Here is a 24,896-nt window from a genome sequence, read left to right on the forward strand (position 1 = left end):
TTATTTCCAGTAAAACCTAATTTTTTTTCATAATCAGCTGGCATGCTTAATCAAGAATAAATTCCTACCCAGAAGACAAAGTTAGAAATATTTGAGTATTTTCACAATTTATAAGACATTTTTTCAGTTAAAGCATCAATTAATTCAGAATTCCTTGACTAACAATGATGTTTGAAAAAAATTTTTTTTCTTCTATGATTTTTATTCAGATTTTAGATTAGGTAAAACTCATGTCTTAATCTTTAATTTTAGATTATGCCCTTAATCTATAAAGTACATCGAGGAATGTCAGAACTGCTTATGAGACGTTATCCTCAAAACAGGCCATGATCTTTGTCAGTGAAACTTCTCACCACTTCAGCCACACAAGGTTTTAAAAAGCAACATCTTTATTGAATTTGTAAGGCAACATTAGAGAGCATGGTTAGTAAGTTTCATTTAATCACACATATCTAAAGCTAAGAGTTCTTTACGCCTTTGTTTTATCTGCTTCTGAAAAGCCTGAACATTTAAATCTATTTTCTGTGGACTCCAGAACTGAAGAAACTCCCTCTGCTGTTAATAAAACTCATGAGTTACAATTTACTTCCCTGTTCAGCCCTCAAAACCAAGTTTGTTAGTTTTCCTTTCCAATATGGAAAACATTTGTTTACCTACAAATTTCCCTTACTCAGGCAGAAACACAAACCTTTTCTCACCTCCCAAAAGGAGACCAATGAAAAAAAGAGCATTCAAACCTAGATAGTCACTGCTGTTAATAAAAACTGGCTGCTCTCATGGCCCTTCTCTTTGTAGCACTTCCTCTTCAGTCCTGTCAATTTGGCATCAGTGAAACCACACTAGATATGCTACAGAGATCCCAACTCCATAAAACTGCACTGAGAGAAGTAACATGCTTGCCTTTGAGATGCTTGCTATTGCCTGCCAACCACAAGCCCAGACATATACCTTCTCTGGATCAAATACACTGGTAGAAGGGGCTCCCTTTCCCTGGCTGGAAAAATTAGTTCCTGCCTGCTTGCTAGGGAAATAGTTTGAGAAGCATTCCTTACCACACCGTATTAAGGGCAGTAATTTTTCTAATTTATTGTCTGAGGAAGAAAAAACATCCTTCTTAACAAAAATAACTAAGCCAGCACAAAATTGATACATTCATATACTACTACCTAGAGCTGCTTAAGGGTAAGCACTGACCCACCACCACTAGCAGTGCCTGGAAAGCAGCAACGAGCAGGTGAGGAATGGGTGCTGCCAGACCCCTGCCTGGAGCTGCAGCCACTGCAGAGCTGTTATTATCCATGCCAAGTAAATCACTCAGTCAACCCTGGCAGCATTCCACTCCCACTGTGCAAGACTGCAAAAGACTACAGAATAAGAATGAAGGGAAATTTCAATGAATGGATGAGTTACCAGAACAGGGGATACTGCCATGACTTGCAGTCATTTTAAATTCATGCTGTTAAACAGTATATGGTACCACCAGTACACCATTGTCTTCTAACACTATCTTTTAGGTGGATGGTCAAGAGTCATAATTCTATTTAGCATATTCAGTACTTCTTCAAACTAAGAAGTTTGTTTGAAGTATCTTGCTAAGACTAAGAAATACAGGTGAGAGATCTAACTAGCTCAAGTTAAGTGCATCTGCAAGAGGAGTTAGTAATGGAAGCAGTGAATAGGCACATATGCTGAGGTTATAATCAGAATTATATTTTTTAAATGCTCTGCTATTACCCCTATATGAAAAGATGATAATGGTAATCAGTTCTCAGCAGTACCCAACTCAGTTCCCAGTGTTATGCTAAACCACAGGGTTATGAATTCATTTCAGACATGAACTTTGTCACTGAACATGCTGCTAGCATGCAGCAGCCCACTCTGTCTAAGGAGAGCCACTAAATGCTCAAGGTGCAGCATCTCATTCTGAACACAGAAGCAAACTAAAAGGGCACAAGCTGGGCTACAGACCACTTGCTAGAAATAAAGGTGTTGGCTATGACGCTAAATGTCCATGAGTTCACCGCCTGTGCTACAAACATAATTACAAACACAGCTGAGCTAGGTTCTTTCTTTATCAAACAAATAGTGAGAGTATTCTCAGAACAGTCAGTCCCATGACTGAGCCTTGTCTTAACAGCCCATGCATGGTGACCTTCAAGACACACAGCCTCTTAAACAAAGTGCTTCAAACTTGAACAAAGCTTTTTTAGTTCTACTGGACTACTTAAGGACTCCTAACTGGAAAAAAAAAAAAAAAAAAAAAAAGACTAACACATTGCTGCACTTTTGGAACATTCAGAACAAAAATGAAAGAGTTGAGATTTAGGGAAACACACCGATTTCCACCTTCAGGTCATCATTTCTAAACACAACTGCAACGGCAATCCATAAACACTATTCTAGTAAACCAGCTTTCCAAATGCACAGTGGCCAAATCTCAGATGCTTCTGTATTGTCAGATGGACCAAGGAGCCATTAAGCACAAATTGAGCAACTCCCTCATTGCTCCAGGTGCAGCCAAGGGAATGAAAGCAAATCTGGCATCTGAACAACAGTTTCTACTGGTTTTAAGTTACTTGTCTTTTCCACCTCAGTGTTGGCTAACTGGGTAAATTTTAACAATGGTAAATGCATGCAGTGAAAAACAGAAACACATATGATTGTTCGGCAGTGAAACAGAAGTGATACCCTTATTAAATCTTTTCTTTACAAGGCGCTTGGTTCCTTGGGTAAGTTTTAAAAGGCAGGACCACACAATGCATCAGAGTAAAAACAGCCTTGTAGATTTGCAGTTGTGGTTGCGCACAGGATTTTATCCGGCTCTAACGGAGCCTCCCTCTGAGGGGGCAGGACTTTGCGTGTGCTGAAGGTACCTCCGGTTCCTCCCGACCTTTCCACGAGTTCGTAGCCAGCTCACAGCCCGGCAAACCGACCTGCCGCTTGCCCAAGCTTCTGGCACGGGGTGCCCAAGTTGCGACACCCATCCCGCGGTGGAACACGGCTCTCGGACGGAGCCCGTCCAAGCCCGGCCACCCGCCCCCGCGCCGCGGCCAGCGCCGCTACGCCGGGCTCACGCCGGGGCCACGCCGGGATTCCCCCGGCCCAGCGGCCTAAGGCGGGGACATCCCCTCGCCGTCGCGGTCCGAAGGTCCCTCGTCACCTCCCCCCACCGCCCCGCCCGAGACTCACTGTTGCTCGACTTGAGGTCCCGGTGCAGGATGGGGACGATGGCCTCGTCGTGCAGGTAGAGCATGCCGCGGGCGATCTGCACCGCCCAGTTCACCAAGATGTGCGGGGGGATGCGGCGGCCCCCGCGGGCGGCTGCGGCCCCGGGGGCGGCGGCCAGGGCCCTGTTGAGGGATCCGCCGCGGGCGAACTCCATGACGAGGCAGAGGTTTGGCTCCCGCAGACAGACCCCGTGCAGGGCGATGATGTTGGGGTGCCGCAGCATGGAGAAGAGCTTGGCCTCCTGCCGCACGCTCTCCGCCGTGGCCGTGATGTCCTGGTCGGGGTCCTGCCGTGCCGCCTTCACGGCCACCTCGCGGCCCCGCCAGGTGGCCCGGTACACCTTCCCGAAGCCCCCCACGCCGATGATCTCCTGCAGCTCCAGGTGCTGGAAGTCGATCTCCGTTAGGGTCCCCGCGGGGTCCCCCCGCCCGCCGCCCCCCGCCGCCGCTCCATTGCGGGGCTGGCGGGTCACGTAGTTGGCCGGGAAGATGCCGAGGCGGCGGCGGATCTTCCCCGCCCACCAGCCGTCGTCGCCGGACACCGCCGCGTCCTGCGACAGCACCTCCACCACGTCCCCTCGCCGCAGGCTCAGCTCGTCCTCGCCGCTCGCCTCGTAGTCGTACAGCGCCGTCCACAACGGACACGGACCCCCGCTGCCACCGGCGGCCGCCGCCGCCGCCCCGGCGCCCGGCAGAGCCATGGCAGCGACCTCAGCCCCGGCGGCTGCCAGCAGCAGCGCCGCCGACGCGGAAGCGCCCGCCCAGCCGCATCCTCACCTGCCGCCGCCGTCGTCGTCGTCGCTGCCGCCGCCGAGCGGGAGTCGCGGGAGGGGAGGGCGGGGCGCGGGCAGGGGCGGGGCCTTCTGGCCCCGGTCGCCGCCGCCGACGCGGAGCTCCGGCGGGGAGAGCGCAGGCGCGCGCGGGAAAGGCGGGGAGGGCAGCGCCGGTGCCCCGCGCCCGCCCGGCCGGGCCCACCCATTGGCCGCCCGCCGTCACGTGGCGCGGGTGCGGTTCCGCAGAGCAGGGGGACGAGTGGCCTGTGATCCGCCTTTTGTCCCTCAGCGGCTGCAGACCGGGCTGAGGGCTTGTGCCTCCGCCGCAGCTTCCCCTCTCCTTCCTTGTGCGGTTTTGGGGCTCCTTTTGAACAAACCCCAAGAGGGTTCTGAAGAAACCGAACTTCCTCGGTTCGTGCTTGCTCTGCCACCTGCCTCCGCCGCTCGTGAGCTCTCACAGAATGGGTCAGGTTGGAAGGGACCACAGTGGGCCATCTGTTCCAAGCTCCCTGCTCAAGCAGGGCCATCCTAGAGCACGTGGCACAGGATTGATGTGAGATTCTTGAACATCTCCAGTGAAGGAGACTCCACAACCTCTCCAGACAATCTGTTCCAGTGCTCAGTCACTCTCACAGTAAAGAAGTTCTTTCTCATATTCAGGTGGAATTTCCTGTGCATCAGTTTTCTGCCTGTTGCCTCTTGTCCTATTGCTCAGCCCCACTCAGAAGAGTCTGGCTCCATCCTCTTGGCACCCTCCCTTTAAATACTGATAGACATTGATGAGGTCCCTTCTCAGTCATCTCTGCTCGAGGCTGAACAGGCCCAGCTCCCTCAGCCTGTCCTTGTGAGAGATGCTCCAGGCCCTTAATTATCTTTGTTGCCCTTCTCTGGACCCACTCCAACTCTCCCCTGCTCACCACCCTGTCCATGTACGTGCTGAGAGAGTCACAGCCCTGTGTGGTGTGATCACACAATCCTTTCAATTAAGAGGTTGCCTGAAAATAGCAAATGCTGTGTATGTGCTATTTCTGGGTGAAGATTCTCCTGGTTTTAAGTGGAAAAATCGTATCACTTTCTAAACTACAGTTCTCATTTCCTTGGAAGTTGGAGGGAAGTGTGTGGGCTGGGGACGCCCTCCTGTCTCGCCAGTGTGGTGGGAAACAGTGGTTCAAAGTGGAAGGAAATGAGTTTTCATGCCAGGAGCCAATCACTGTGCTGTGGGACCTGTGGTTATGGATGTGGCCTCCTCAGCAGAGGCCCTGAGGAGGACAGTAAAGGCTCGGGAAAGGTGTAAAACTGCACTGCTGTGTTGAATGGCCTGATGCGATGAACACTCAATATTTTGTAGAAAAACCTACATTCAGAGCACCGTACATCTCTACATAAACACAAAATTTGCAGCTGGATACCACAGAAGGAAGGTTTGAACATAAAGACAGTAATTAAAAAAATTTACAGTATTCAAAATCATAAATTCTTGTTTATCCCTCTGTATTTATAGTTATACACCACACAAAAATACAATTATGCTAAAGTGACTTACTGAACCACATTAACCAAAAAGAAAGAATGTGGAACCAGTATGTCTATCAAGTCTTCTCCCATTTCCTTTAATATAACATTGCCTTGCAGCTATTCAGAGAGCCTTTCCCTTATCTGCATATTTGCCTTATTATAAAAGCCATAAAGTATGTTGTAATACAAGCGTTCTGCCACACAAATTCCACCTTGTACTTTGTTATCTAAAAGAATCTGCAGGAACTAATTAAGTGTGGAATGTTTTGGGTCAGACAAGGTATTGGTTGCAGTACAGTGAAATGTTTAAATATTTATCTAGAGCTATTATTCCAAAATTTGCTTTCTGAAGTGCCACTGTCCACTAGCAATCACTGCACTCGGGTTAGACTTTGTGCAGTGTTTCTTCAGCACCCAGCGTTCCAGGATATTGGTGTATATTTCCAATGGAAATATTATGACACAAAACAGTGTAAAGTGCCCTTAACTTTCCTGACGACACCACCTAGTGGAGTTAACGGTTAAAAGAGCGCCGTACAGGCGGCTCAGACTCTTTCTGGGTCTCTCTGGCATCTCTCTGTTGAGAAAAGAGGTCCCTTTTTTCATCTTTGGCACTCCTGCAACTGTGTAGCTATAATACTGTGCATCTACCTTGTGTTCAGAACACATATCCTGACCTGGAAATTACAGGAACCCTTCATAACTGCAAGTATCATACAAAAAAAATACTTGGTGTCAGCATTATCCAAAAATGAGGAAGAGTTCAAAGATTCCACTGATGTGTGGATAAGTGTCATAGTTTAACCCCAGTCAGCAGCCAACCCCCATGCAGGCACTCACTCACTCCCCCACCAGTAGGACTGAGGAGAGAATCAGAAGAGTAAAAATGAGAAAACTTGTGAGTTAAGACAGTTTAATAGGAAAAGAAAAGCCATGCTCACAATCAAAACAATACAAGGACTTAATTCACCACTTTTCATGGGCAGGCAGGTGTTCAGCTATCTCCAGGAGAGCAGGGCCCCATCACATGTAATAGTTACTTGGGAAGACAAACACTATCACTCCAAGTGTCCCCCTCTTACTCCTTCTTCCCCCCACTTTATATACTGAGCATGATGTCATATGGTCTAGGATATCCCTTTGGGAAGTTTCAGTCACCTGCCCCTCCCAGTTTTTCTTTTTTGTACCACCTCGCTGGCAGGACATGAGACACAAAAAGTTCCTCGATTTAAGACAAACATGACATAGCAACAACCAAAATATCACTGATTTATCAACAGTATTCTCATATGGAATCCAACACATGGCACTGTACCAGCTACCAAGAAGAAAAATGACACTATCCCAGCCAAAACCAGCTAAAACCAACAAGTCAACCTAATATCAATTGCAGTTTGCATTATCTAGGCCTTCCACATTGTAACCTACATGAGTTAGAGGTCTCAAAAAAAACAGACGAGAGGAGGTTTTGAAGAAGCTTTCTATTTGCACCCTAGTTTATCCACCTTTCTATTTTGGAGCTATGCATGTAAACAAAATTATTTGCTAGTCTGCCTGTGGGAAAATGACTTCAGTTGTTTCTGAAACTTAACCTTTTTAGTTATCATACATCAAAACATTACTATTAGCTGCATATTGCACTTGATTCAATCATTACAATTGGTTTAATAAACTTTGACATCTTTGAAAAGAACCTGCAAAGGATAAAAAAAAAAAAAAAATCACTCAACAAGGCAGAAGTTTGGGCAAGATGTGTTTACAGGAGTAGCACATGAGGCACGGCCAGGACTGTGCCTCCTTCATTCAGCTCACGAACAGCTAAGGAAACTTCCTGAGGTCACACTGAGCAAGTATTCAAGCCCCAAGGCTTTAGATCCTCAGGCATCTAATGGTGGCAGTGCTGCTGAGGGAGACGATGCCATTCCTCCCCTGCTCCCAACTGCTTGTTCATAGTGCTGTATCATCCCTCCCATCAAGCCAAAACTAGCATCCAGCACAGCCACATCACCTGTGAAATCAGGAAGAAGGTTGAGGTATGTGGTTCATGAGCTCACAATTACTATAATAGCATCTGTGGTCTCTTACCTTTGTCAAAAAAAAGAAAAAAATCCACACAAAGTACAGCAGAATGGCATGTTTGGTCTGTGAAACTGAAGCCAAAGTCAGGAACAATTGAAGTAGGGTAAATTTGGTGATGTATGCAAGATCATAGCTGTATCCATTACATACATGCATCCTTCACAAAATTGACTGCAATAAAGGTCTATACATGTGGAACAGTCCCTAGAGGGGTCGGTGAGACACTTAAAATTGAATTTCACCGCTATTTTCTGATGGTCAGGGATGGGAGGTCGTGAGCACCGTGTGAGGTCAGCCCTGGTGTTCACAACCCACCCTTGCACCCCTTCCTTCGGAGGTGTCCTATAAGAATATACCTGGTATCATTATGCCTCATTCTTCACCGACTTTAGTCTCCCCTGCTCAAGGCTTCCACTCAGCTCCATCACCTTTTCAGCCCCACTCTCGCCCACTTCGCCTATGCTTCCTCCAGCCCGCCCCTACCTCCTCACTCCGCTAGTTTGAGGTCAGCTGCATGAAAGCATTCAACGAAGGCACACTGGGCTTTTCTCTAAACCCATTCTTGAAAGAATACGAATGGGTTTTTTGAGGAATTCCCCCCATCCCGCCCAAAACACATCTTAAGTCAACGCAAAACGGGTGACATTAAAGTTGGGCAGAGCTCGCAGATCGGAAACTCGTGATGTATAGGGCAGGATCAGTGAGAACCCTGCGGTGGGGGAGTGGCCGGCGAGGCGCGCAGCCCAGCTGGCGGCCGCCGGGGCTGCCCCTGTGCCGCGCTCTTTTTGCACCTGTGAACGCACCTCGCGGTGCCCGGGGCGGGACGCGGCCGTGACGGACACCCCCGCGCCAGAATCGCCCCCCCTCCGCCGCGGCTCGGCCCGGCCCCGCTCCGCCCCGCGGCCTCCGAGCGCTGCCGCCGCTCCCGGCAGCCGGGCGCGGACCCCGGTGGGGCGGTGGCCTCGGCTCCGCGGCGGGGCAGAGCGGGCGCAGTGCTCGACGGGGGGCGGCCCGTGACAGCGCCCCCCGGCAGCGGCGGCGGCGCCTGGGGTGGGGCGGGCGGGATGCTCGGCGTCGCGGGGCACCATGGGAGAATCCGCGGGCGCCCGGCATGGCGGCGGCGGCGGCGGCGGGCGGCTGAGGGGCGGCGGTGGCGGGGCGCGGCCATGGTGTCGCCGGCGGCGCGGCTCGTGGGGCAGGGCGTGTGGGCGGCGCTGACCGGGGGCTGGTACCACGACCCGGAGCAGGGCGCCTTCACCAACAGCTGCCACCTCTATCTGTGGCTGTTCCTGCTGACGCTGCCCATGGCCCTGCACTTGGTGAGAGGGGCTCGGGGGCGGGCGGCAGTGGGTGTCGGGGTGGGAGCCGCGGGCTCCGGCCCTCAGGCGGCGAGGGCGTGTGCGCTCAGGCGGCTGTAAACTGCCCTCTGGGGAGCTTAAATATTGGGCATTCTGGGCTTTACCTGAGGGTTTTGTGTCTAAAGGTTAACGGGGTGAGTCCGCCGGCTGCGCTAGGCAGGGGCCGGACCCTTAGCCCTGCCGAAGGAGTTGGGTAGGGGTGCAGCAATGGCCTCTGCAAGTGCTGAATGACCGTGGGACGTTTGTTCAAAAATCTCTTTTGGAGACAGGTGTTTTGTGATTTTTTTTTTTTTTTTTTTTTAAGTTTGACCCAGTCTTACCTGCTGAGAAGGGTAAATAAATGGAAAAATCCAGATGCCATGTAATTAATATACCTTGCTGAATGTCACTGGTGCATCACATGGCTTTTTGTGACATGCAGCTCCCTTTGTCCTGAAATTTAAACTTTGCAAGTGATAGTAACTAGAGTTTCTTTGCTGGACTTTAAAATTTATTTTCCTGAAAAGCTTGAAACTTCTGCTCTTGTTTTTGTCTGTTTTCCTACTGTGTGAGAAAAGCTTAAAGTATGCTAGATCATCGAATCTATTTTGGTGTGTCCTTAAGTGATTATAAGGTAATGTTGCTTCCGTTAGAAACAGGTTCCATCCATCTGGTTCCTGGAGTGACTCAACTAAATTCTCAAGTTCTAAATAGGTTTGTTCACCCTACATAGTCAGATATGGGCCTGATTATCAAAAGGAAAGAGCATTTATGAATCTCCTTGTAATCCCAGGGGAAAACAAATCTTGTATTTTTAAGTGTGAATTGGTATTGGATTTTGTGGCATGGATTGCAGTGAATTCCTGTAAGAATGGCTCATGGAGTTAAGGAACCAGAGAAAATGTGACTTATCTACTGAATTCTCTTGAGCATCATCTTTGCCTGTCTAGATGGACTTGCTTTTTCTGCAGACTGACTTCTGATAAATCATCTGGTTAAATGCAGGACTTACGTTCTTGAGCTAACATATTGCTATGGGAATTCTTTGTCCTTGATAAGAATAAAGTGTTTATTATGATGGCTGCCTAACAGTAATTATATTCTTACATATTTTCTTGTTTTCAAGTGACTTGTTTCTAAGGCTTTGTAAACTTTATGTAAGACATCTGTTCTTGTAACTTAGAAACTTGAACCTGCTTTTTTCTGTTTTTTTCTGGTTTATGAGAAATTTTTTTTATAATATTCAGTAATATTTGGGGTGATATTTTTGTTACATACTTGACACCAATATTTTGGATTCAGCAAAAGCAGTCAGTGATGTTTCTTGAAATGGCAAAATGAAAACAGATCAGAGTACTACTTCTTAAATTTTTGATTTGCTTGGGATAATCTTTTGTTGAAGTCAGGAAGTCTCTCTGAAACAGTGTGACTTGAATTAAGTGTCAAAACTCATCCATCTGTTTTTAGTTTTTTCACAGTGGCTCAGCAGAGGCATGCTGATGGTAGCATTGAGAAGCTTAAAGTATCAAGTTGTTTCTGTTGTGTGGATTGAGAATTTCTTTCTCTAGCTTATTCAGCACAGCTTACTTTGGTACTAAGGATTCCTTTATTAGCTTTCCCCACCCCTGAAAATGCAGCTCTGTGTTTCCATTACTTTATTTTCTTTATCATTTAAGCATTAACAATGTACATTGGATATTTGGAGCATCATTGCTGTTCAAATCAACTTTCAAAATTATAAAGAGATCTCTTCTAACTGTGCCTTATCAACTTTCATAATATATTAAGAATTAACGTTATCTTGTTCCACCCAATTGAGGATCCCTGGGTGTTTTGCACATGAAAATAGTGATAACTCATTAGTATTCAGCCCCAGTAAAACACCAGTGACCTAGAGATGCAACTTCAGGAAATACTTGTGCTATAGCTTATTTTACAAGCTGCAAGAGAATGTGCATTGTATTTGGGTGACTGCCCAAAACAATGTACTGAATGTTTCTCCTGCCTTTTGTTGGACAGGGAACCCTTAAACTTGCAGGCTTGTTACTTCTCACACACTAGATCTTCAAATCATGCTGTGATAGGAGAAGTACAACATGGCAGTATAAGGGTGTGGGCACATAAATTACTCAGAGGTAAACTGTGATAAAACTAGCAGTGTGTCAGCTGCTTCCAGTCCCACGTGGCTGCCTTTTACCCCACTCTATCTCTCTGTAAAAGTTAAGAATACATACATCTCCGCAGCAGAGAGATAGGCTACCCTGTTATGTACTATATTTGTTGTGTGGTAGGACACACTTAGAACTCAATGTACACCCCAGGAATTTTTTTGCTACCTGCTTTCCCATATTTTATATTGTGTGATGGATATCTCTTAATATTGATTCACCTTAATTAACAGATAAACATGGATCTTTGGCCCCCAGTATCATATCTCCTATGCATGTCTCTGTTGGAAGTGGCTGACTGAACATTTGTTTGGTAGTTCCCTTATTTGTGTTCTGTAGCACACCAGAGACAGTGAGGCCCAGATGCAGCACTGCCTTGCTTTAGATGTCTCAGGGGCTCTAGCAGTGGGTGGGATGCATCTGGGTCTAAGCACCCTTTCTCATTCAGCCCAATTTACAAGGCGTGGTATTGTGTTCAAAGGTTACATACCTTTATGTACATATCTCAGTCACCTCCACCTTTGTGCTACTCGAATAAGCCAGTAGACACGTGAAGGAGAATGTGGCTGTTCTTCAGAGAACAATCTCTGGGCAGGCAGAAACTCCAAGCAAAAGTGCTCCTTACGTGGTGATGTCAACCCTGTCGCATTTACAGCAGTAAGTTTGGCCATATTTGGGGCTCACCAGCCTGCATTTCTGGCTATGACCCCATGCTATTCTGGTGCAGGGTACAACAACAGAAGCTACTGGAGAACAAAAAGTACATTATGGTAGAGTTCTTAATGGGACGAAAGAATGAAGAAAACTAGGGCTACAGCTTCCATAGAAACCTGTGGGAAGTCATGAAGCCCACTTTCTAATGAATTTGTATTTGTGGTTTTTTTTTTCATAGCTTTTAATAAGATGTCAACTCAGTTGAAGCTTTTCCTGTCACTGGGGTGGCATCAAAAGGTCAGAGAGCTGTGTGGGTTCCTCTCATTAATGGAGGAGGTGTGCTGCTGTGACCTTGCCCAGTGGGGTATATTCTCTTAAAGTTTGCTGAATAACTTTTTAATTCTTTGGCTACCTTCAGCTGAAGGGATGGAGGGAGATGATGAATACACAGACACATGGTGTGATTATAAAACCTCATTTTCATAGAAAACCAGGCTAATTATAACTATTAGTGCATCAAAAATGACTTGATCATCTAATTCCTCAGTGGCCTGTAACTTAGCTCCTCCTTAGCATGGATTTGATAGCTTTCACCTGTCTGTCCCTGAGAACACCAACTGCAGTCATATTACACTGGTACCTTATGCAAGAAGCCCGATTCAGAGAATGGAGGGCTTTCCATTATCATCTTTCTCCTAATTCCTCATGTTGACAGGGAGCAACCTGCTGGCTTGCAGAACTCAGCCTGCCCCAAGATTCAGAATATTAAAGATGCACTGGCCATTGACGGTCTTGGTGTGGTGAGCACACTAAAACACAGCATTTATCGGACAGATGGGCACAGAGACCATGGGCTGGCTCAGGGCACAGCTCCTGTAGGTCTGGTCACAAGGCAGGGATGAGGACATGCAGCACTCAACATTTGCTAAAACTGGCCCTGTTTTCCACTCAAAAATCTAGGAGCTTCCTTTGAGCTTCTCTTGTAGCATGGCACACATAGGCTGAGCTACTGGAAATCTCTTTTTGTTGTGTCCTCTTGACATTATTCATATAATATTTATTAAGCTTTATGAATGTCACCTATAAAACACTTATTTTCTTAGTGGGCCATTCTGAGTTGTTATTTAATAATGAGTGGTTGATCTGTGCCTTTTAGTGTATATTTGAAGAGATTCCTTGGAAGGTGAACAAATCTCTCTTAAACAGTTATTACAGGTAATTGGCTGTTGCTCTTTGTGAAACCAAGCAATTTCTTGCTCATTTTGTAAAAACATTAGTCATAAACCACAAATTCTTTAACCTCAAGTTCTTCAACCTCATCTACTAAACCTTATACCCTGAGAACATGACCTTGCAAATGGATCCTCTCTTTGGCCTGAGTTCACTAAATAACTGAAGGGTATGCTGGGAGTTGGTATTTTCACAGTACCATGAAGTACTCTTACCAGACTTAAGCCTCAGCTTGTAGAAAGTTGTGTCTGTCTTATTAGGGATCATTGGTAGTACATACGTCCTAAGTAGCTCCTCCACTATTGTGCAATAGATTCTTTGTATCTGGATCAGAATAGTCATAAAAAAGGATTTGCCTGAAAATTTTCATGTGTATATCTTGATGGTATGAAGTCCCAGTGAGCCAAAAGCAGCATCAGAATTGCATCCCACTTGCTTGTCACAACACAGAAATAATTCAACATATTAATTTCAACATCGAGATAAATGTGGTGACTTGTTCTAAAGATGAAGTAAGCATGCCTTGTTCCCTTCCCTTTATCTGTGTGATTGGTATGATTTATTTATGAATTTGAAAGAATTATTTAGTCCCAAAGTAAAGACTGTTCTTAAAAATTACCTTCAGCAGGCTTTTAGCAAGTCTGGAATATTGGAAACCTTTTTTTGTTTTTGTGTGTTGCTTGGATTTTTTTGTTGTTCCTGTGTGAGAATGTAGTAAATTTCTGTTTAAATAAACCCCCTGAAACTTTGAGATTTAACTCACTGTGAGACTGCAGCTGTGTAATGGCAATACATAAGCATGTTCCATGACTATAATGCTAAAGACTTTGGTACTTCAATTATAACTGCAAGTGTCCGTTGCTATGATTTGCCCGTTACTGTAAGGAAGTATTTGTATATTAAAAAGTTGTTAGTATGTCATGTCTGTGAAAGAACTTTACAGACTATAGTTGAACTGTAATTAATTTTAATGACTAAGAGCTGTGGTGCTCATCACAGATCATCAAACAGATCACAGACAGCTGCAAATTAACAATTATGTACTTTAGAAAAAGAATTCAAAGAGGTTGTGTCATAGTTTAACCCTAGCTGGCAACTAAGCATCGCATAGCCAGTCGCTCACTCCTTGAATGTCAGCTGGGACAGGATGCCTCTCTGTGTTTTTATTCGTTTGTTTTGACTAGTCCTGACTAATTATTTAAAATTCCTCAGTGGTTAAGGTATTTGGGAAAATGTTGTGAGGCATTAGGAAATGGACATCAAATGACAGTGTTCTACTATTGAGTCATAGCTGACATATAGAGTAAGATGACAGAATTTTTCTGAAGTTTTGTGTTTGTAGATAACTAATGTTTCATTTTGTATTTTTATGAATTCATAGTTTAGGAAAGGCTGCAGCTGCATTAACATGGGATGGCAGTATTTTTAAAAGCTTTATAATGTTTGTCAATGGTGAGATTTTGCTGATTTTGATGATAAATAATATCCACAGCTAATAAAAAGAAGAATAGATCTTGTGAAATGGTTTGAAACTTGAACAAACCCTTGAACCTTTTCTGTGAGCAGAACTCAATACATATATTATATTTAGAAGTTTTAGCAGCATTTTCTCAAAGCAAACTGTTATCATTGTGTCCTCATTATTTCTTTCTGTAGGCTTTTCCAGCAAATGCAGTGACAGTTTTTGTGTACTGCAGCTCAGTGACAGTTTTCTTCACCGTAATAAAGGTGATCAGCTACCGTTTACATCTTATGTTTGATAAAGGCGAAGTAATTCAACAAAAGCTCTCAAGAAAAAATGGAAGGCAATGTAAAGATACAGAGGTTCAAAAAGGAGAAGCGGTTCAGTCTTCAAATTGTAGGTAAGGTTTTCCTTGCATTGCTGGCACATTATGTAAAATGGGTGAGTTTGCACCATGGTTCTGCACAGCAGAAATGTCTGTTGAAAGCAAGAATACTCCTTACAGCTGTATAAAGAATGGCACTTTCAAAAACTTGCTTAGTGCTTTTCAGCTGGGTAGCTGAAATGTTCTTGTGGTGAAGCAGGCAGAGCTGCACGTGATTCAGAGGTTGGGCAGCAGCTGGGCATCATGAAGGTGGCAGAGGAGATATGTACTGGAGGTGCTAACAGATCCTGAAGAAAACGTGGCAGAAATTTTCTGGGGAAGCCTTAAATGCTTGCTCCTTCCTCTTCCTTCTGTGCTTACCTGCTGGGAAGAGGCGAGGAAGTGGCAGGCACCTGTTGGTAAAGAAAATGCTTTAATATCATGGCTTTGGAAGTCAAAGCAACCTCATGTTGCCTTTGTGTGCTTTTAGTAACTTCCCTCTCAGATCACACCTAGATGCATAAGTTGCTTTCCCCCCTTATGTTTTACTGTGACTGCTTATGATTCTTCTGTGGTCCTGTTCGTGAGGAAAGCTAGTACTGCTTTTATTTCTCAGGGGCATTTGGTAGGTTTTTGTAGCTTCTCTACCGAGGAGACAAGTTCTATTAGTCTTTGCTGCGTATAATCAATAAGGCTGCTTCTAGGCTGTGATGGTATTAAAGGTAAAAACAATAGTGAGATGGAGACTAGTACTGACGTTTTCCAGATTTGTGTATTGGTAGAATGTTCCTGCTGGTTTCTCAAGCTTGAGTCATACAAAGAAATGAAGCTGTCAAGTGGCTTTCAGTGATACGAAGTGTTATGACAGATGTGAAAAATGCTGAAAGAAGGTATCTAAAAGTGACAGAAGCGTAGAAATGTCCAAAGTAAGCTTAAATTGAGTAGCTTTGTTAAATCTACCAGTCAAGCTTCAACAGAGAGCTCTGTATAAAAGACCTGTGGGTATTTTTTTATTCATTTGAAATTGCTATTGTTAGCTCTGTGCTGGCTAAGTAGTATCAAGATTGTGTTCCTCTGTGCTGCTGCTCTTCTGTGTCTTTACACGTGCACATCTGTGCTACACTCCTGGCAGTGATATTGCTGGGACATTAAAGGTCTGCCTCCATCAGGACTCTTCTGAGAAATGCCTCTGTGTGTCACTAAACATACGACATTTTTATTTTAGATGGGGTTATGCCTTTCAGACTATTTTGGCTGAGCAGTGAAGGTAGAATAACTTAAAAGTTGCATGTTAAATCACGTGACTGTTCCTCCCAGGTTGATCTGTGTATGCACAACAATCCATTGATTAGTACTTGGTCAGAAAATAAAGATCTTAATATTATTTTGACTAGATGGATGACAGAATTTTTTAAACAGACCTTGATAGTTGGCAGGTTGGTTGAACAAGTTTTTGAAGCCAGTTAACTAAAAAAAATGTTTTGGAAAGATGATAGAGACCCCCAGATAAATAATTTTATAGCTTATATACAGCTTTAGAATTTTAAAAATAAACAACCCCATGAACAAATAGAAAAGCCCAACCCCATGTTTTTTAATGTTTCACTGTGGTGTTTTTCTGGTTTCTTTTTTTGGATTTTTTTTTTTTTTTTGTTAAAATGAATTTTTGTTGTGCTATACCTGAGAAATAGAATGTTTGTAGGTTATTGATAGTAAACTTTGTCCAAAAATACCTGCTTATATCCATGGAAAACCTAGTAGAACATGTGTAAAAGGAGTTAGTGGATAGTTTAGAGTATCCACAAAGGAACTGATCAATAAATTGCCTTATAATATATGAAATTAGTAATGGTTGTATATTTGCTTTGCCTAGACCAGAGCAAAAAGTTTATTTTCTGGTCTAATGATTGTATTAGTACTCTCTGTCTTGCATTTCAAGTAGGTGGTTATGGGAGATTTCCAGATAATCAGGCAATTAGATAAGTCTTACATTCTCCAGGACTTATGAAGTAAAAATTGTGAAAGGAGTAGCTTTTGATTGTCATATTTCTAAGGAAAAGCCCCAAATTGCCTTTTGTGCTAATAAATCTGTTTGTGTGTCAGGCAGGCTAAATGGCATTATATGGGCATAGAGAGGTTGAAGAGATGTCATTGTATTTCTCGTAGCTCTACTTCTGAAGACACCATAATCATTTTGCATTGATGGGTTTTTATTCTTTTGGTTTTATCAAGTTGTCTTGGTGAGGAAGTGCAGAAAGGTGTTACAATATTTTTACAGTCCTGTGCTTTTATCATTGGAGGGGAAAGAAGTGCTGTTACTTCATTGTGCTGTGCTACTTCTTCCCATTTTGTTCTTATTCATAAGCTGTTTCCCAAAGCTCACTGTGATGCTCTGCGGTAAGAAGCATTGCCTTATCTTTTGTGTGCTTCCCCTTCAGCAATAGCTCGGGGGATCATGTCGTCAGTGAGACCAGCCGAAATGGCTCTACCCAGACAATTCCTGACAGTTCCAGAGTGCAGGCCTCACATTCACGGGACTCACCTGGAGCCACGGTTAGTATGTGCACTCCTCTAGCAGTGTCCTCACCTCCAGCAGTGCACACTCACCACGCACGGTGTTGTGTTCTCAGGTGCTCATTGCTTGTAACACAGGCCTGCTCCAAGCAGGAAGGGTCATTCCATGCATCTACTGGGTATGCCACTGCTGCCTGTCAGCCTTGTCCTAAAGGTTTGGCTTTGCAGAGCTGGAGCTGTCATACATAATGCTGCACTTCTTAGGAGGGCTCCCTCTGCTCTATAGATAGCAAGTGGCCTTTGTAAATCTTGCCAAGAGCAACTAGTTTTTTTGGACTGCTTTGAGAGGAGGGAGAGGCTAATGCAATCAGCATTATTTTGTTGTCTCTGAAGGGATCTGCTCCTGTAGCATTAATAATTTGGTTTTGTGTAACTAGACTTATGCTTATAAAATGAACCAAAACCATCTCTTCAGTATTTAAACGAAGCATAAAAGTCATTTAAATCTAGGAGATGTCTAGAGGAGGTTAAAAGTACATATATTTGCACTCAACACCATTGGCTGTGCTTAATAAATCAAAGGTATATGAAGTGATGAAGGTGATGTATGTAAATGTTATTAAAGAAAAAAAATAGGAAACACTCATGATAAGTTGAAGAAATTTTCAAAAAATTAAGAAACAGAATAACACTGTCTGTGTAATCTGAAGCTACTCCCCTTGCATACTGTGATAACATCTTTAATTATGTGATACCATGCTATTTTTTTCTACAGGACTCCTGCCTCAGTCAGTGCAGTGGATGGTTAGTGATTTCTGAATAAGTGGCTATTTGATACTTCATTCTGTCTTCATATTCCTCCACATCCACTCTTTATCCCTATTTACTACAAATTATTCAAATCCTGATCTGAATCAGAACTATTTCTTCATTTCCTGGAGTGTTTTTACCTTTTTGTAGCATCTGTGTGATTCAGAGACATTAATAGTTCTTTTTGTTTGGTTTTTTTTTTTTTTTTAAACGAGGTAAAATATTTTTCACCTTGTTTCTGTCCTACTCTCCAGTATTCTGGTATTTGTTCATTCTGCAAACCTGTGCCTTCCTGGGATCTCATCCTAGTCTCCCACTTCCAAACATGTAGGTTGGGTCTTGTCAAACCAAGTGTCCTGTTCTTGCTACCAGGATACCACCATGAAATTTTAGAAAATAGTAATAATTTCCTCTTGATTTTAGTACCTGTCAGTCAGAAGAGAGCCACAGTCATTATTTTCAACGTCTTGTTCTTAATTATGCACTTAGGCTGTTGAATTTAAACCCCTGAAGTATTCCTCTGGGGTGTTGTGTTTAGTTTTGAGCTCCCCAGTTAGTTTCCAGGCACATTGACCTGCTGATGAGAATCCAGCAGAGACCAGCAAGGTGATTGAGGAACGTGATGTATGAGGACAGGCAAATGGGGTGTTTCAGCCTTTGTAAGGCTAAACTCTTTTGTAACCATTCAAGTAGAGCTTACTGCTGTCTTCAGTTTTCTAATAGTAAGTTACAAAGCAGGTTGAGCACACTCTTCTCAGAGGTGCCCAGTGGCAGGATAAGAACCAGTTGCAGCCATGGGAAGCTACAGTTAGATAAATTACATTTCATGTCTTTTGTGTGGGGTTGTTTTGGTTTTTGGTGGTTTGTGTGATTTTTATTTTCCCTACCGAGTGGTCAAATACTGGATGAAGTTTTCCAGAGAAGTGAAATCTTCTTTGGAGATTTTCAAAGCTCTGTTGAAGATGACCCTGAGCTACCTGCTCAAACTGTACCTGCTTTGAGTGTGTGTGTATGGCAGAGGGGATTTGGACTAAATGACCTTCAGAGCTTTCTTGGAATCTAAATGATTTTATATTAATTTAATGTCTCTGTTCTCTGGTTTGCCATTGAGAAATACTTACCAATGATAGAGGCCAAACTTTTCATTCTAGTGCTTTGGAAACACATAGCTGGAAAAGTGGAACAGATCTATTGTGGAATGTTCTATTCCTTAATGATTAAAAAAAAATATATCTGGATTAGGCAATTTTTTTTTTTTTAAAGAACATCTTGCTTTTCTTTCCCCTCCCCCAAATCACACACAATTTCAGTGATGCAATTTGGAGCGTGACTGTTCTATAATCATCTCCCTCACTGATCCCTTGCATTTTGTGCAAGGTACATGTTCAAATTTCAGTGATTTTAAGTAGCTTACCAATGCTGTAATTAACCTTTGATTAGATAGCTATTGATAGCTACATTGATAGACCTTTTTTTTTCCCCAACAGAATTTAATAAATGACCATGTTAATCTTGTGTGTTTCTTTTCATTTTTTTAGGACCTGCCAACACGGGAAACTATTGAAGATCTTAGAGGTATTTGAACGGCTTTATAAATCCCCTAAACTGTTGCTTGGCACAAAAAGTAATGGCACAGGGGACACCATGGCAGGTTCTGTTGTGCCTCCTATTAGGATCTGAGTTGAAGAGCCAGAACTAAATTTCAAGGGTATTCTAACAGACTAAGCTTTCTCAACTGTCAGCCAAGCTGTTTGGGATGCAGCCTTTTGAGGGGTGTGCAAATAGCTCTCCCCATGTTGATACAGGGCGATGAAAGAGCCTTGCCCCCCATTCTTAGGAAGTTCTGAGCTTCTGTAAAACATTAAATTAGGAAGCTAACACTTGGATTGCATCTTAGAACCCTTGAACATGTGGTTGTAAGTTTCTGTTTGATTGTCAACCTTTAGCTCTGTGTTTTATATTCCAGTACACCTTACTTTGCCTACACTTCCAGTGCTTGAGATGTCTTAATATTTTAAATCTTATTTTGTTTTCGTTAAGGCTGATCACTATGTCCTGTGTGACCATTTAGGAATTGCAGGAAGTGATGTAGCAAACCTGCAGCATTGGCTTATTCTTTTTTTCACCTCTCCCTAAGTGGGGATAGTTCTATAAAACATTTTGATTTTGAAACTAGCTGTTTCTTCAGCTATTTTGATTATTTAAATAGACACACTGCTACACTTGTCCCGACTTGGAAGGGGTCTATTCTTGCTTTTGTAGTATTTCATATGTAGCTACCAAAAAAAATCCCTCCTTGCTTTAGAACTGTTTTAATCAGCTGCATCATCTGTGCTTCCTTTGTTCTGCTCTGGATCAGGTTTTGTTGGTTAAAGATCATACTTTAATAATGCTTAGTGTTCATGTGAGACCTAATGCCCAAATGTTTTTTCTTAGGTGTTATGGTACTAGAAGATCAGACTACACCACCACTTTCATCTACCTCACCCTGTATCAAAGCAGATATATTACCTGTTTCTGCAACCTCTGGTTCAGGTGCCACCACATCAGCAATAGCAAGAAAACCAGCTGCTATGGAAACACTTCCTGGTGATGGAGTAAATGAAAAAGGATTGAATGGATGGCCTTGTGGCCACCATGGATCCCAAGATATTCTTGTGGGCAGAGACGTAGCTAAAAACTTCTCCAATGTTTCTTCATCACAAGGTGATATTTTAAGGACTGGAGTTTCTTCAGAGCCGTGGGACAGTGAAAATTCAGTTATTTCAGACCATTTAAGTAATCCTAAAAGCTACAAAAGAGAGAAATTGCCAGATGGATCGCCACAGACAGGCTTTACCAACAACTGCCCACAGTGCAATGCTATTGCAACCAAAGAGCACGAGCAGATGGAAAGTTCTTGCAATGCTGGTAATAGCCATGAGGACCTTGATTGCTCAGACAGTGAGACTGCTGTTGCAGTTGTGGACAATTCTCTTCCCGGAGACCAGCTGTGTGAGCCCATTAAAATTGTCATCACAATGAGTACTACACCAAACACCACCCTTAGTGACCTACCAGGCTCTGTCCATTTACAGGCCCTGGAAAGTGAGAGAAGAAACTCAGCCTTTGACTCTGGTGTAGTTAGAGCAGGCTGGTCAAGTCAGCAAACTAATGAACAGCTCAGAATCCCTGTTATCACGTTTGACCTGTCTGATGACAGTAAAGCTAAGCCTTGCTCAGAAGTTAGTGAAAGTGACAGAACTCCAGAAATGTTGAGGGCAGAGCTGTCATCCAAGCAATGCTCTGGCTACGAATCGGGTGATGCAGTAAAGGAGCTCAGCAACCCAGCAAATACACCTCTAAAAACTAACACTTGTTCAGATCCAAATCAGGAAAATGCTTTGGAAAATGTACAGACTGTGGATTTAAGTTCTAAGGAAGACTTGCATAACCTAGACCCGCAGTCCTGCAGAACTGCTCATGAAAAGAGGCACATGCGGGTGTTGAGTGTAGACAGTGGGACAGACGTGCTTTTAAGTAAGAATTTTGTGGAGGTATCTGACAAAGAAAAGACCTTACCAACCTCTAAATCAGATCTAGAAGCTAAAGAAGGTCAGATGCCCAACGAATCTAACTTTTTAGAATTTGTCTCCCTCTTGGAATCCATTAATACCTCAAAGATGAAGACATCTAATCAATCCACTGTCAAAACAGAGACAACAAAGGAAAATGGGCTTGTTGGAGGTATTATGCATGGATTACAATTCTTTTGGAGTAAAGATGTTGTGAAGAGTTTGATTACTTAGTGCAGCTTAGCTGGATACCTGCAGTAAGGCAAATTCCGAGAGAAAGACTGGTTTTGCTAATAGGGCCAGGGTAGGGCTGGACTTGGTGGGACAAAGTGGTATAGTGAAAGTGTGTGATAGTGTCAGCTGCACTTTTAAAATATTTTTATCTTCTTGAAGAAAACTGTTTTTCTTCCTCTAGGAAACAAGTGATAAGCTTAGTATCCATTATATATTTACTATTCTGTACTAAAATAGTGTGCCTGGATTGCTGGAGTGTCAGAAGTGTGCAAAAATGTGTGTAGCTATAGCATTACCCCTGTCCTTGTGCATCTTACCAGGTGCATGTTGAGGAGTTGTCTGTGTGCCTCTAAGTATGAAGGCTGGAATTGTCACTAGAGATGGTTCAACTTTTAGTTAACACGTGTGCACACACACACACATATTTCTAAATTTCCTGAATGGTTGTGGGTTGGCTTATAATTTTAAAAAAAGGTAAAAATTCTCACTAGGGAATAGTTTTGATTCTCAGTCACTTTAAAATATTTGCATTTTAAGGATGGAAGTTTGGCTGTTTTCAGTGAAAGCCCCCAGTGTTTTAATGAAAAATAGTATGTTCCCATGCAAGTTTCCATTTAATCAAGAGGGCTTTTGTTTAGAACAAAATCAGTCAGCTAATTTAAAAATTGATATGCAGTACAGTTATATGCAGCTCTTGTATAGAAATTTCTGGTTTTAATCAGCATTGTCCTTGCTGTCACTGAACTTTGTGACCCTTTTCTGTTGGGAAGGACTGTTGTTTGTAGTGTTTCTAGCAGCTCTCCAGCAAAATTAGTAGGGCTATGTAATGAGGATGTGAGATACAGTGCAGTGAAGGCAGATGCAATCTTGGGGTACTTCCCCAAGTGATCAGCACAATTGGTTTAGCAGATCTGAGTCAAAGTGAAATAAGGCAACCTGTATCTTCCCCTTCTCCAAAATGTTTGGTTTACTTTAGATCTATAATAAGCTGTTCTAAGACAGCCAAAGAGGATGCAGTCTCAATATTAGTTTGCATGGAAGGTAAGGAACGTGATGGTACCGTAGAAGAGCAGCTTGGCACTCCTGTTTTGTCTGCTCTGTCCTGTTCCACCAGCTTGCTCCTGCAAAACCTTCCATTACATGAAAAATGCCCAACTGACTTGAATGGTTTTTAAAACTATTGTGGAATGTGTGCTTTTATCTTGTTAAAAAAATAAGTAGATTTATCTTCTCAGTGGGTCATTTTCTTTTAGATTCCATTTACCTTTCACTCTGTCTTTCTCTAAGTCTGTCCTATCCAATGTATTACACCCCATCTCATTCCATCTTTCACCTGGGTTCATTTTTGCTTCCACTTTTTTTAGTTCTGTGCCTTTCCTTTCTCAGTTTAGGCACTCCCCTCCTGTGCCACCTCCTTATTTGTCTTACTCTTCATATTGGTATGCTCTTTTCTTTCCTTCTGATGAAGGAATTGAGAGAAGGGTAAGTGCAGGAGAAGTGAATTTTGCTTTTCCTAGACCTGCTGCCTCTCTTCTGGTGTATCTTACCATCTCTCCCTCCTTCTCAGGCTGTTTATTTTCACTGCAGTTTCTGTCCTTCTCTATCGAGTTTATCAGCCTGCCCTGATGGTTCCAGTCTGTGCTCTGGTTGCCCAAGACAAGTGCTGAGCAAGCCCTGCTTCTCACCTGAGCCTGCTGAGCCCTGCTGGATTCCTGGGGTGCAGAGTCACCTGCCTGCACAGCAGCACACAGCAATGTGAGGGGTGCAGCAAGCAGATTGGGATTTTTTTTTTTCTGATCCTCAGCCATAAAAAGGAGTGTTTACCTAATAATTGCACTTCTGAGTGATGTGACTTAGCTTGAAAAGAGAAATTTAGAGGTAAATTTAAATGAAAATTAAAAAAGAGAAAGTGCAGCTAATCTAGAAAGGCCTTTCAGATAAGTACCCTCAGGTAATATGAACAGTCACAGTTGCTGCATGAAAGAAAGCAGTGAATGATCAGAATAAGTCAGCCTCAGATTCCACAGAGAAAATACAACCCAAACCCCAAACCCAAAACTTACTAATGTGTATGTTGTTATTGTGCTTTAGATCTAGTGAACAAGATTCTCAATGAGGGAAAAGAAGAATTCTGCTCTTCCCTCAAACCAAACTCTCATTTAGTGACTTGAACTGAATTTCATAGAACCATAGAATGGTTTTGTTTGGAAGAGACCTTAAACATCATCCAGTTCCAAACCCTTGCCATGGACAGGGACACCTTGCACTAGGCCAGAATGCTCAAAGCCTCATCCAACCTGGCCTTGAACACTTCTGCAGATGGGAGATCTGCATCTGGTCTGGGCAACCTGTTTTGGTGCCTCACCACCCACTGAGTAAAGACTTTCTTGCTAATATGTATTCTAAATTTTCTTATTTTCTGAAGTCTTTACTTTTGTGAGATAGTGAAGTTGAGCTGCATACATGTGTAATTTTCTCTGTTTGCGGTGTGGGCTCAGCAAGTGTCATCCAGAAACAGATGAGGGACTGGAAAGAGGGTGCCCTGCAGGAGCAGGGATGACAGCTGTGGATTCTGCACCTTGAACTGGTGCTGTGGGAAAAAGGAGATTCAGTCTGAACTCCTTGAGCTTGGGAGAGGTAGTTCAAAGGCAGTTATTTTTAAGAGCAAGTAGGCTTTGTTTTCCAGCCTAGTCAGAATGTGCTGTTTGTTGAAATAAATTACTGTCATTACCGGCAGCTTCCCCTTTGCAATACTGAATTTTAGGAATGAGAGAGCCTTTAATTTGTTTACAGCCTTGCAATTGCAAATATGCTTTAATAATGTAGTATCTTGGAACAGATGTGAATAAACATTATTCCCACATTAGAGTGGTTGTTAAGTGTGTGTGTGTGGGAATACAGAGTCAAGCTATGTGCCAGTTGTTTTGAGGTAAGAGGTTGGTTCTGTTTGGTTTTTGTTCTTTTAACCTTGCATG

General features: G+C 43.4%; 2 protein-coding genes across 4 annotated transcripts in view; one reads left to right on the forward strand and one right to left on the reverse strand.

Annotated features, from left to right (window-relative positions):
• MAP3K21 (mitogen-activated protein kinase kinase kinase 21) overlaps positions 1-4,119 on the reverse strand; it is a 37,544-nt gene extending 33,425 nt beyond the window's left edge. For 2 of the 3 annotated variants that reach the window (XM_053974331.1, XM_053974330.1), the window contains exon 1: positions 3,190-4,119. In XM_053974331.1, coding sequence (XP_053830306.1) covers positions 3,190-3,928 — 739 coding nt within the window. In that variant the 5' untranslated portion in view covers positions 3,929-4,119. The remainder of the gene's footprint in view (positions 1-3,189) is intronic. The other variant, XM_053974332.1, reaches the window with a different exon arrangement.
• A 4,641-nt stretch (positions 4,120-8,760) lies between these two features.
• The window catches only part of PCNX2 (pecanex 2), a 153,628-nt gene continuing 137,492 nt past the window's right edge, over positions 8,761-24,896 (forward strand). The window contains exons 1-5 of the mRNA XM_053972346.1: positions 8,761-8,913; positions 14,640-14,845; positions 17,248-17,362; positions 19,672-19,708; positions 20,570-21,859. Of these exons, the coding sequence (XP_053828321.1) occupies positions 8,761-8,913; positions 14,640-14,845; positions 17,248-17,362; positions 19,672-19,708; positions 20,570-21,859 (1,801 nt within the window). The remainder of the gene's footprint in view (positions 8,914-14,639; positions 14,846-17,247; positions 17,363-19,671; positions 19,709-20,569; positions 21,860-24,896) is intronic.

This window comes from Vidua macroura, chromosome 3 (assembly GCF_024509145.1).
Source record: "Vidua macroura isolate BioBank_ID:100142 chromosome 3, ASM2450914v1, whole genome shotgun sequence".
Classification (NCBI taxonomy): domain Eukaryota; kingdom Metazoa; phylum Chordata; class Aves; order Passeriformes; family Viduidae; genus Vidua; species Vidua macroura.